General features: G+C 38.5%; 1 protein-coding gene across 5 annotated transcripts in view; it reads right to left on the bottom strand.

Moving 5' to 3' along the window:
• The window catches only part of LOC110097248 (transcription initiation factor TFIID subunit 2), a 114944-nt gene that overhangs the window by 68160 nt on the left and 34061 nt on the right, over positions 1-12723 (bottom strand). For all 5 annotated transcript variants that reach the window (XM_020823515.2, XM_020823514.2, XM_020823516.2 and 2 more), the window contains exons 8-10: positions 12587-12678; positions 5268-5393; positions 5132-5185 (exon numbers count right to left, since the gene is read on the bottom strand). In XM_020823515.2, coding sequence (XP_020679174.1) covers positions 5132-5185; positions 5268-5393; positions 12587-12678 — 272 coding nt within the window. The remainder of the gene's footprint in view (positions 1-5131; positions 5186-5267; positions 5394-12586; positions 12679-12723) is intronic.

Genomic DNA, 12723 nt, shown 5'->3' with positions numbered 1-12723 from the left:
TCATGGATGCTAGTGATGTCACTAATGACGAAGAATTCTTTGAGGATGGAACATAAGTGATTGAGTCAGACCTTCAGAATGACTTAAACCCTGAGCTAAGAAAGTTAGAACATGTAAACATCGACACCTTAACTCACCCTGATCCTAGTCTTCTCGAGGATAAGCCTTTGGACAAAGTATGCCTGGATGATAGTAATGTGACATCGAAAGGAGCTAATCAGACGTCGAACACTTTGAATTTGAATTTGGAAGATCCTGATTTAGTTGTAACACCTACTGAGATGACTCCGGATAATTTTGATAATTCTGATTTAATTTTGGATAATTCTGATTTAATTATAGATAATTCTGATGGTGACTTAGATAATCTTGAGTTGGAAGTAAGTCAATCGAATTTATCGCAGGAGTTAAGTGAAACGGAACCCATGGATATTAGGGTTGCAACCAAACCTGAGTCTCTTTCGGAAGACTGTACTTTGAGTCTAAAAGTTTTTAAGCCTGATTTGAACAACGAGCCCCCTTTTATTTCATTAGAGTCTAACTTTGGAGCTACTCATTTAGAGTTATATTTAGCAAAGTGTGTCTTTCTCGATTTGACTTACCTCACTGCTTCTTGTACCAACTTTAATATTCGACAAAGCGTGAGCCCTATACCGTCTGATGAATCTTTGAGCAATCCCCTTATGGATGTGAGTCAGGACCAATCATCCTATTTTACTCCTGATTCCTACTTTTTGTCCGTTATAGCCTCGCCCTGCCCTGATGAGGACCATCTCTGTCCTAGTTGGATTAATCTGTTCAATTACATTACCCCCACTAGAAGACTACCTACGACTTTAACTGAGACTTCCCATAGAAGTACCCTGGTAGCTAAGAATGTCTTCATTACTCCTCCTACACCAGTTCCCTTAGACCGAACACTTTAGACCTCTTGTGAGACTCATCCACCTGTTCTAGCATCGTGTTCGTGTGAGTTAGTATGTTGTGTGAGTGTTGTAGTCTGTTGTCTTCCTAATTTGTCTGTTGTTTTAAACTTTTGTAAGCTCATAAGTCTTGTCAATCTTCTTGCACACTCGATCTCTTGCATTTGCATCTGCATGTAATCTTCAGGAGTTACTCAATGAAATTAAAAAGAAGATTGAACAAAGTAACGCCCATTTTAAAATTATTGCTGATAACAAAAGATGGTTCAAAGAATTCAAAGTTGAAGACTTTGTGATGGTACGAGAAGTTGCATGCTCGAGGCACCGGACCATTTAAGATAATTTCAAAGGTTAATAGTAATGCCTACGTACTGGACCTCTCTTGAGGCTTTAACATGAATCCTACATTTAATATAGAAGACCTATTAGCCTTTGAAGGACCCGAATCTTAACCTCAAAATCCACTCCTTAAATTAGCCTTGTGTGACCCCACCTGGTGAGATCCCCCAACCTAGCTCCACTCCCCAATTTACCTTACTCACCAATAGCGGAGAAGATCGAAGCAATACTAGATGATGAGGTCATTTCCACAAAGGAAAGTGGGCGCCGACGATACTGAGTTCATTGGAAAGGGACACCGGAGATAGAGGATACTTGGATTGACAGGGACGAGCTACAGAGCCTAGACCCAGATCTCCTAGAGTTGTACGAGGGCTCCATAGATATCTACTCGACGGGGTCGAGTTTTCTCCCACCCGGGGAGAATGATGAAGACATCGTCAGCATTTTTGATGCCGGAGATCGATGGCCATGAGCATGAGTTGTATTTTCATTATTTTATGTAGTAGTTTATTTTTATTTTATGTTTTTCCGTTTTTGCCCTTATGGTATTTGGTCGCTATTGAAGCCCAAGGGGCATTTTAGTCTTTTGCGTTCTTTGTCATTTTAAGGCCTATTTATATGGACCTCTTCTTATGTAATAGTAGTTTTTGATGAAATGAAAATTCGCTCTTTGTTCTCTTTGTGAGTTCATGAAACCTCTAAAGATCTCTTTGTGAGTTCTTAAAGAGGAGACCGTCGGAGATCTCTTTGTGAGTTCTACCGGTGGATTGGTGTTCAAGGTTTGTCATTTGAAATTTCTTTGTTCTTCTCCCCAATCTTTTCTCCCCCACTTAGCCGAAATCCCCTTCTTTTTCTCAATTCCCCACCACCACCCAAGCTCCACCGCCGGCCTCCCTTGGCTGGCCCAGCCACCAGCGGCCTTCCCTGCGACCAAGCAGCCGGCCTTCCTCCCTCCCACTCCCACAGCCACTCCACGTCTAACCACCAGCAACCTATTTCAAAATTTGAACTTCAATGCAAAACCTTAATTCCTTTCCTATTCTACAGCCCCTTCTATTAGGAAAGTTAGCCTATTTTATTTCTTCTCATTTAATGGAAGAATTCCAACGTCTCTAAAGGCAAGTTAATGAGGAAATCTTCCTGTGATAGCAAACCTGATAATTAAATGTCAGAATTAATAATTCCCTGATTTTCTCAGGAGAGGTCACGTCATTAATCTGATGGCTCTCTCAACTCCTCATGGGGCCGGCCACCTCCTCCTCTTTTCTCTCTCCAATCCCCACTTAATTACTACTTAAATGCCTCTTTAATTCCCCTCCCTCTCTTTCTCTTATTTCAAATTTCAAATCTGAAATGGAAACTAAAGCTGCAATTTTATTTGGAATCTAAAGTAAACTTCAGATTTGGAAATTAAAGCCTGCTGTCCTGCACCATTGGAGACCTAGAATTGCTGTCCAAACACTTCTAGCACCCGATAACAGCTGTCCAAGATTTGTATAGGCATTATATGCTGCCGTCCAGACCTCCTTAAGGACCAAACTGCTGTCCAGGCTTTCATAGTGGCGGATCAGACAATCCTAGCTGCTGCACAGTGAGACCACAACAGGAATATTGCTGTGATTGCTGTCCAGCAGGCCTCTGACCACCATTCAGAATGTTTCTAGACTACATCGACCGTATCCAGTACGCCTTAGTTGACGTGATCGACGAGTAAAGGTCAAAGGGACATCGGATCATCATTGGACGACAATCATCCTCCACCACTCCGTTTACCTATCCAAGAACGACGATCCTAGGTTCCTTCTTCCTCGGAGCGACCTCGATTCTAATGTAGAGATTCTTCTTCCACTAAAGCCTAAACTATTTGAGCGTATGGGCTCCAAAGGTGAAAGCTCACTTTATTAAATCATGGATTCTTGTTTACTGTCGTAGCATACAATTATTCTTGGTGTTTTCTTAAATTGTTTGGTTAATCGATGTCACTCTTCGTTGCCTAAACGAGTTAAAAACTAAGAGTTCTAAGGATCACTCTTTTATTATAAATGATAATTTTATTTTGGGTTATTAAGTTACAATTGATCTCTTTAATTTCTTAAAGTAACTCCTCCATCGCATTTTGTTTCACATCATAAATCCCCCAAGTAGAAAATTGCTACCATCAACCATTTTTAATACATTAACTAAAAGTCTTGTGATCTTAAGGTGCATAATTAACATTACGCAAAAAAGAGTAATCATTCATTAAAACAAAAATTTCTTTCGTGCCCAATAATTGTTTATACCAATTTTCATAAAAAGACGTGGACTCCTAAGGTTGTCGTAAGTCCTTAAATAACAGCGAAGTCAAATAAGGTGCAACAAATCTAGTAATTGCAAGCCAAATATTCCTTTAATTGTGAACTTGATCAAACTCAACACCCAAGAATGGTTAAAAACAAATTTGCATGCTATGTTTTCCTTTCAACATAGCAGATTTATGTAACGGCAACTGTCCCAAGTTCTCAAGAACTAAATTAAGGCAATGAACAGCACATAAGAGTCTAGTAAATATGCCTCCTTTTCTCTATTAACAAATCACTATGTCTTAGGCACGTCCATTATCTGTCTCGAACAACCAAGTTACATCATATTTTTTTAACAACCTCATCAATGATTTAAAATAGCAGTTGTGTATTTTTTTACAAAGACTAATGTATAAACATATTTTAGAAATATAATCTTATAAAGGTTGTTAATAAGGAAGTTTATAATCCTCTGTTAACTAATGTCTGACCAACCAACAGGAATTATTGTAACTACAAGTGTAAGAAACTCAAGCCGAGTCGTGTGTCGGTCAAGCAAGGCTCGATAAATGGCTAATAAGCCAATCTTGATGAGCTAACGAGCTACGCATGACCCAGCCTCAGTTCAACTCGTTAAATCGCGAGCAAATTCATTAAAGGCATCAACAAACTTTAGAAATATAGTATTATAAAGATTGTTAATAAAAAAGTTTATAATCCTCCGTTATCTAATGTCTAACCAACCAACTGACATTTTTGTAACTAAAAGTGTAAGTGAGCCAAGACGACTCTTGAGCTAGTCAAGCACGGCTCGATAAATGGCTCATGAGTCAAGCTTGATGAACTAACAAGCTAAACTTGTTGAGCTAGCTAAGGCTCAACTTGTTAAATCGATAGCTGACTAATTAAAAATATACTTAAAATATATTAAAAATCAGAAGCTCAAGCATAAAGTTATTAAAAATATTGAGCTAAAACTTAATTAATAAATTTAAAGTCACATGGTACCATAAAGCTTGAGCTCAAACTCAATTAATTAATCAGACTCAAGCTAGTGGTAACTCGAACTCAGCTCGCTCGCTCCCACTCTTAATTGTAACTCTTGTCTCAACACATATCTTCTTCACATCATTATGCATCTAAGATCCAAATTCCCAGCTCATACCTTCTAGGAAAATCTACTCCTAAATCATAAATCCGAACATATTGAAGCATATCCACATTTAATGGAATATCATTCAAATAAAAATGTTTTGCAACACCTACTCACACTTTATTTCTATGTTCCTTCGTAGAAGTTGGAAGAGTAAATACCAAAGAGCTAATATTTTCATCTTCATCCGTAATCAAAACAAATATATGCATTGGCCCCCAAGTTCCTCTATCAAAAGAAAGAAAAAGACTTCCATTACTAAAGTCATCTACTTGAATTAAACTAACCATGAAGCATTACAATCTAACGCAGAGAGAACTTTAGCAATATATACATATATATAATGAAAGAAAATGGCAGATCAGTAAAGAAGATGTTCACTCAATATTGACCAAAAAATATAGAAGGAAAAAAAAAATATCAGCAACCACCTTACGAAAAGAATCAGGACCCATTTGCTTCTCTAACATCTGTAGCACTGATACCTGGTTTTAAACGATGAACATGTGGAAATTCAATGGCAAAATAACTCAAATAGTACATAAAGAATAACTGAAACCAGCATACTGCTTTCCACAAACGAATTCTTCCATATACACCAATTGTTTGAGTTCCATACAAATTACTACAAGCAGCAGCAGAGTACAAAGCAGTTGCCCCACAAGTATCAGCTTTACAAACAGCACAATTATCCTGTATATTAAAAAAAACAAAACGTGCACGTATATAAGTGGATTATATCAAAATCATGACAAACTGTATTCGAATCTTCTGAGAACAGTAAATAGTCAACCAAGAAAGCACATTAAACCATACAAAACTAAATGTAATAAGGTAGAATGAAAAAATGTGCATGCCCGTGCACACACAGCAGAACTAAGTTTAATACTACGAATTAATACACCATTCATGCTATATGTACCATGCCAAGAAGGATCTCTGATGGGGACATCAGATTTCGACACGTGTACCATCGCCAGAGACGCCGATCGACGGCCATGATTCAGAGCCTTTATTTTTTATGTTTTATTTTATTTATGTCATTTATATTTCATGTTTTTCCTTTTGTACCCCTATGAGGGAATTAGTGCTTATTGTAGCCCAAGGGCGTTGTCGTCTTTATGTATTTTATTTCTAGATAGCCTATATAAAGGCTTTGTCATTGTATTTGAAATTATTATTGAATGAATGAAAATTTTTCATTGTGTGATCTCTTTGTGAGTTCCAAGATCTCTTAGTGAGTTCTTAGCATGAGATCTCTTTGTGAGTTCTCCGTGTATTAGTTCCATTGATCTTCGCCTCACTCACAAACGACGCCATCCACACCATCAACTCGGAAGAAGTCGGACCATCCCCCCCTCTTGCCGCCGCCCCTAGACCTCCTTGCCGACCACCAACTTCACCGGCCGGCCTCCTTGCCGCCGGTCCTCCTCCCCTTCCGCCACCACCACTCCACCTCCTCATTCAACCCCTCATTGAAATTTGATTTTCAAGTTTCAATTTCTTTCCAAATTTGGAAATCTATTTTTGGAAAGTTTTCGAATAAATTCAAATTTTAAATTAAGATTTTATTTGGATTTTATTTCAGAAATTTTCAAACTTAGACTTCAGTTCTCAAAACAAAACCCTCTTCCTCTCACCCTTACTCTACCGCCGGCCTCCCCCTCCCCTCTCCAAACCGCCGCCCCTCTCCCTCCCTTTGGAGAGCCTCTTGCGGCGACCACCCTTTCTCACCTTCAAGAATGCATGGAGAAACCTGAGTGGAACTTCGGGTTTGAGTACGACAACCAAGGAAGAGTTAACATCCTCAAATCCCCATTCTTCGACGTAGGCTTTGATTTCGACAACACCGTCGAAGAATATTTGGATCGGATTCTACCAACACTACTGGATTCCATCGACGACCACTTTTCCATCTACACATGGATCATTAAAGGTCGTCCTCCCGTGCTACCTCCACATCCGGCGCCTTCCTCTCCTTCCCTACAGATCTACGGCACCGTCGCCCTCGTAGTGGTTTCATCACTTGTGTGGTTATTCTTCTTCCAACGAACCTAGAAGTAGTGAATGAGCGTAGCCTCAAGGTGAGACAATCGCTTTGCTAACCGCCGGATTCTAGTTGGCTTTTCATTTGCTTTACTATTTATTACCGTCGTTATTTTAGAGAACTTGCTAATTTAGGTGTAAACTCTTGCTTAAGCGTAGTCGAATTCTAAGATCTTTGAGAATGCTTCAATTGTGAACAACATTAAGATTGCAATTTCATTATTTGAACAAGATTTTATTAATTTTATAAATCCAATTCCTGGTTTCACATCAATCTCACCAGTTAAAATGATACAACAGAATGGAACAAATGTTAAACAATCGCACTTAGAAACAGATAAACTTAATTTTAACTGACTTGGTACTAGGAAAGCTTAATCAAGCCTCGGGATCAACTGCCAAAACTTAAACTAACCCTGTGATGACGAGCAGGTAGAATAAGAACCGGTGATATAAAGTGAAATAAGAGTTCGAAGAAAAAAAAAAGAGAGAGAACCATGGATGCCTATAGAAGAGAAGGCATGCAACAGAAAGATGGAAAAAAAAGCCTTATAATAAAAATAAGGGAAGACTTTATCTAGGAAAGTACCAAAGAAAGACAATAGCTTTCTACCATCATCACTCAACTAAATAAAATGGACCTAGGAACTATTTATAGAAATAATTCTTAATAAAATAATTACCCTTAAACAATTAAAAACATACTAAACTAAACCTGACTGACAAAAGATAATTGAACCACCAATAATTAACGTTAAAGATAAATAATTAAAATAAATAATACATTACATAATATTAAAATGAACAAAGTCTTATAATCAAGGACTGGCGTTGATGGGCACATCAGAGCTTTGAGGGTTTATCACGGTAGAGGTCGGAGATCTACGGCCTTGATTGAGTCTTTATATTTAGATGTAAGCACAAGTGTAAGAAAACTGAAACAAAGAGAACAATGGATAGAACTCAAACCAGACTCTATTCAAATAGTAGCAATCATCTATAACATTCAAAATCCAACAAAGAAAACACGAAGAGACTTAAAGAAACAAAGAAAATAGAAACAACACTATCCTCAGACAACCGTCAAAGCGGGTTCCTCACATGCATCGAAATGTAGGTTAAATAAGATAAGTGCATAGTGCTAGCAAACCGATGGTCCACCACTGCAAGATCGTCCAATTCTTCCAACAAATGCTTCCAAGTAAACCAACAAACACTACCAAAGCTCGAGAAGAAGGATACAGATGGAGTGGTACTTGCGGAGAGACGAAAGAGGTTAGAAGCCAAGACGAAGGGTGGAAAGAGCTCGCAAGATTTCCAGAGGAGGTGGAGAAGAAGAATGAACAAGCTCGCAAGCTTTTCCAATAACCCGCAGGTCAATAGCAAATTTGCTCACAATAATCAACTTACTCTTTCTTCACAAAACCTCTCATATTTATAGGTAAGAAAGGAGAATGCCAACAGCCACTTTATTGAATTTCCACAAGAACCCAAGCATCATAAGTCACGGATTTCCCCATTGCTTTTCACGAAAAAACAGTCCAGTCAAAGAACCGAAGAGCCAGCCACGGAAACAAGGTGTCAAAATGCACGGAAAAGCCCCCAGCTCGGAAAAACCAACAGCCAGCCGGAAACCCAAGGAGAAAAGGCACGGAATTAATCCAGCACAAGAAGCCCAAACACAGCCACGGATTCCCAAGAGACAAGTGAATGTTTTAAAGAAGAAAGGGGAAGAAGAAGGGACAAGTCCACTCCAAAAATTGAATCCAACTTATGAGCTTACCTTTAGAACATTAATGAGCTACTAAACTTCAGCTCATCATTAATGAGCTAGCAACAAATGAGCTCAATTCCAACCTTCTCCATACATTACCATAGGCCCCAAAACCGTGGACCATAAGCCAACCCGTAAACCAGCAGCAGCCAAGGACCAATCGAGCCAGCAAATCAAAGGTCTACCAAGCCCCACGCACAACCTACCATGTTCATTGAATGCTTTCTCATCATTGGATAGCTAAAAAAAGAAAAGAACATAAAACATACTAATGTTCAAATAAAAATAAAAATACATAAATATTTGATAGCATCATATTTTTAGCTTTCATATGTTGTAGGAAATTTCTGTGATGTTAATTATTTTATTTCAGTTTTACCCTCACTTGAGGGAGCTTTTGTGTTGTTTGGCAAAAGAACTTGTCTTTTGTCCTTTCATGTTTTTAATGCCTATATATATGACCATTATTCTCTTGTATGGATAATGAATATTTTGATATAAATTTCTGGTTATATGCTTTCTCTTCTCTTGGTGAGTTGAGTTTGTGTGTAAAGTCTTTTAGAGAAAAGCAAAAAAATACCCAACAGCGTGTCTTGGTTGGTATCATCTTCCCTCTCTAACTCTTTTTTCTCCTTCCCTGACCGCCCAAACACCCCCCAACCCCACCCCACCCCCCAGCTTCAGCAAACTGCTGCCCTCAACCAACAACCACCTCCCTCCATTCCTCTCATCCGCCCCCACCTTCTCCACAATACCCTTGACCTATGGGCTTCCAAAATTCTGCAATTAATTCACATTAATTGAGAATTTATCTCAATTAATTGTGACCTTTAGAGATCCACAACCACTTTAACTTTTTTCCTTCCCAAGTAAAATACATGAATCATTTCTCTTCCCCAAGCAAACAGCCTCACCTCCCAATTTGATTTTCCCCTTTCCCAAGCCAACTACTTCACTTCTGATGCATGCAAAATTCAGTTTATTTTCATTTTTTTATTGTAATTTGAATGCTATAGTTTTTTTTTTATTTTTTATGCTATCCTATGATGGAAAACATCCAATGATCATGAGTAGGTAGTGCTTGGGCATGGCAAACCTCGGGTGTGCTAGCTACTTGGGTTTTTGGTCTTTGGGCTGCTAATTGCCTCTCAGGTTGGGCTTGGCTGCTTGGTTTTGAGCTGTATTTTTTTTTTGGAGCTGCTTGGTTGTAGCTCATAAATGCTTGAGCTGATGTTTAGCTCATTTATTATGAAAAGTTATTCCAATGTTAGCTCATTATGTGGAGTGGATTCTTGTCTTCTTTCTATTCTCTTTGTCTCTTTAGTTTTCCTTGCCTGGTTGCCTGTTCTGGTTCCCCTGGCTAGTTCCGGCTCCCCTGGCTGCTGGTTCCGATTCACTGTGCTACCCCTTCGGTTTCTCCCCTGGCTGCCTATCATGTGGCTGCTTTACCCGGCTTTCTATGCAGTTTTTTCAGGTGTTGTTCTGGAATGATTTCTAGCCTTCTAGTTCCCCCTACCTGATTGGTTCAGTTGGAGGTTGAATGGATGTTTGGCTTCCCCCTTTTCTCTTATAAATTGGAGATGTTTTGAGACATAAAAGATTGTTGAATATTTGAGCAAAGTCTCTACAAAACCTGAGGGTTTCTTCTTCCTTGGAAAAACTTGAGAGCTTGTTCCATTTCTCTCTTCCTCTTCTCTATTTCATCTTTGGCTTCTAACCACTTCTTCTCTCCGCAAGTTCTACTCCTCTTGTATCTTTCTTCTTGAGCTATTGGAGATGTTTGTAAGCTGATTTGGTGACATTTGCCGCAGGAGTTTTGTTGGACGTTGGACCTTGTAGCTGTGGTGGACCTTTGGTTTGCAAGCCCTTTAAGCTCTTATTTTACTTTGCCTATTTTTTCGTTGCATGTGAGAAAAACGCTTGTCGGTTATTCTGAGTGTAGTATTTTTTAATTTTAATTTTGCTTCGTTTGTTTTGGTGTTTGTTTGGATGTCAGCATTCTAGTTTGAATTGAGTTTTGTTCTACTAGTCCTCTTTTGGCTCTTTCTTTCTAGTATGCCTGCATCACCTTCCCAACCAAGCCACAAGCCCCACCTCTTCACCTCCCAAGCCAACTAATTCCCTTCCCAAGCAAAGCACTTCAACCCTTTCTCTTCCTCAAGTATCCAACCACCACCACTTCACTTCTCAAGCTAAATTTACCCTTTCCAAGACATTAAAATCAGCCAAATCATCCCTCCCCTCCTCATGCAGCCGGCCTAGTTCACCCCTCCAAACCCAAAAATCGTGAGCTCTCCACTTCCAAATCCTCATATAGCTAAATCTTTCTTTTCTCTCCTCACTATTTTACCTCTCCAAGGAAACTTAAACTTCTACTAATGCGACAAGGTGACTGCATAATAACCCTCATTGCATTTGTCCATTCAATTAAATTGAGTATTCCCAAATCGGAAATCATTTATTGAAAATCAAATGTAGTAAAACCAGTTCAAAGCCAATTAGTCTACCAACCTACTAGCCAGCCTCCCACCACAATACAAACAGGGAATCAGTATGCTGAACTCACAATGTTCATTAAGGATACTTGTTGTTTGACATCATCAGAGTCTCTAAATCAAATGTAGTAAAACCAGTTCCCATATTTATCTTAATATCCTCTCTTTGTCCACACTCATAATAACTATCAATTCTTTTTTAATTTCTTAACCCATTGTAAACTTGAATTATGGATGTCAACTTTAGAGTATGTACATTTTCGTTTAAGCAGATCTAAAACTGAATATATGGAGTGTAATTTTAGTAATAACAGATCTAGCGGGGGGATTGTGACTTTGGGCGATCAAGTCATTAATAAGAGTACATGCTTTAGATATCTTGGGTCTATTGTTCAGAGTGATAGTAAAATAGATGGGGATATTATTAGTAGAATTCAAGTTCGATGGTTGAAGTGGAAATGTATCGGGCTTGTTGTGTGATAGAAAAGTCCCTCTCAAACTTAAGGAATAATTCTATAAGATGGTAGTTAGACCTGCAATGCTTTATGGCGCAGAATGTTGGCCATTAAAAGGGAAGCATAATATTAATTTAAGTGTTGCAGAGATGAGGATGCTCAGGTGGATGAGTGGCTTAACTCTTAGAGACAGGATACAAAATGAGCATAAACATTAAAAGGTTGGAGTAGTTCCAGTGGAAGATAAGATTAGAGAGAGTCGCCTTAGATGGTTTGGTCACATAAAATGGCGACCTTCTGATGACCCGATTAGGAAAGAAGATGTATTAGATTTGACTTATGTTAAGAAAGATAGAGGTAGACCTAAAAAGATTTGATTAGAAAATACCTTTCTTTATTAGATTTAGATGAGAATTTGACTCTTAACATGACACAATGGAGAAAAAGGATTCATATACCCGACCCCACATGGGATAAAGGCTTGTTGTTGTTGTTCCTAACCCATTGATTCATATATATAACCATATAATTGTAGTTTTACAAATTTTCTTAATGTAATCACGAAACTATTCCATTTCTACAAAAAGCATAGACAAGACACTGATATCTGGTAGGTGTAACATGGAAAGCAGACAACTCCAGCATGTTTCATTCTTCAAATTTCCATACAAAGCAAATGTAATGCTAAACAACACACAAAAGAAAAATGTCTTCAAGCTGCAATGCTTTTATGCAGCATACTACTGTTAATAGTGAACAGCAAAGCAACATGTTGAAGAAGAACTGTCAGATGATAAGCAATAATTACAAACCCTACCTGTCTGGCAACACCTGTTCTGGTCATCTTTGAATGGATGCATTAAGTACGTCAAATTTACGGCAACTCAAAATCTCGAAGAATTGAACTCAGAAAATTAGGTATAGAATTATTAATCATTTGTAAACTTAATGGTCCCTGTTTGCTACAGTCAATTCGCTTAGCAAAAGTGTGCGGAGCCACAAAACAAAATTTTATGTTTACTAAACCTCCACAATGATTCAGGAACACTAGCATCAGGCACGTGTAAAAAGCACAATGGTTAAATTTATACTTCACATTGCGTAAGAAAAACATACCTTGTAACGCCGGTACCTTGCCTCATTATTTCCCAGAAATCCTTTTATGAATGAGTCGGTAAGAAAACCAGCTAGGCCTTCCAATAACCATTCTGAAATCAACACAAAGTGACAAAACAACAGTCAAATCCGACCGT

This window comes from Dendrobium catenatum, unplaced genomic scaffold (genome assembly GCF_001605985.2).
Source record: "Dendrobium catenatum unplaced genomic scaffold, ASM160598v2 fragScaff_scaffold_183, whole genome shotgun sequence".
NCBI classification, from domain to species: Eukaryota; Viridiplantae; Streptophyta; class Magnoliopsida; order Asparagales; family Orchidaceae; genus Dendrobium; species Dendrobium catenatum.
Note: the sequence above shows the minus strand (reverse complement) of the source record. Positions and strands in the feature narration are given on the sequence as shown.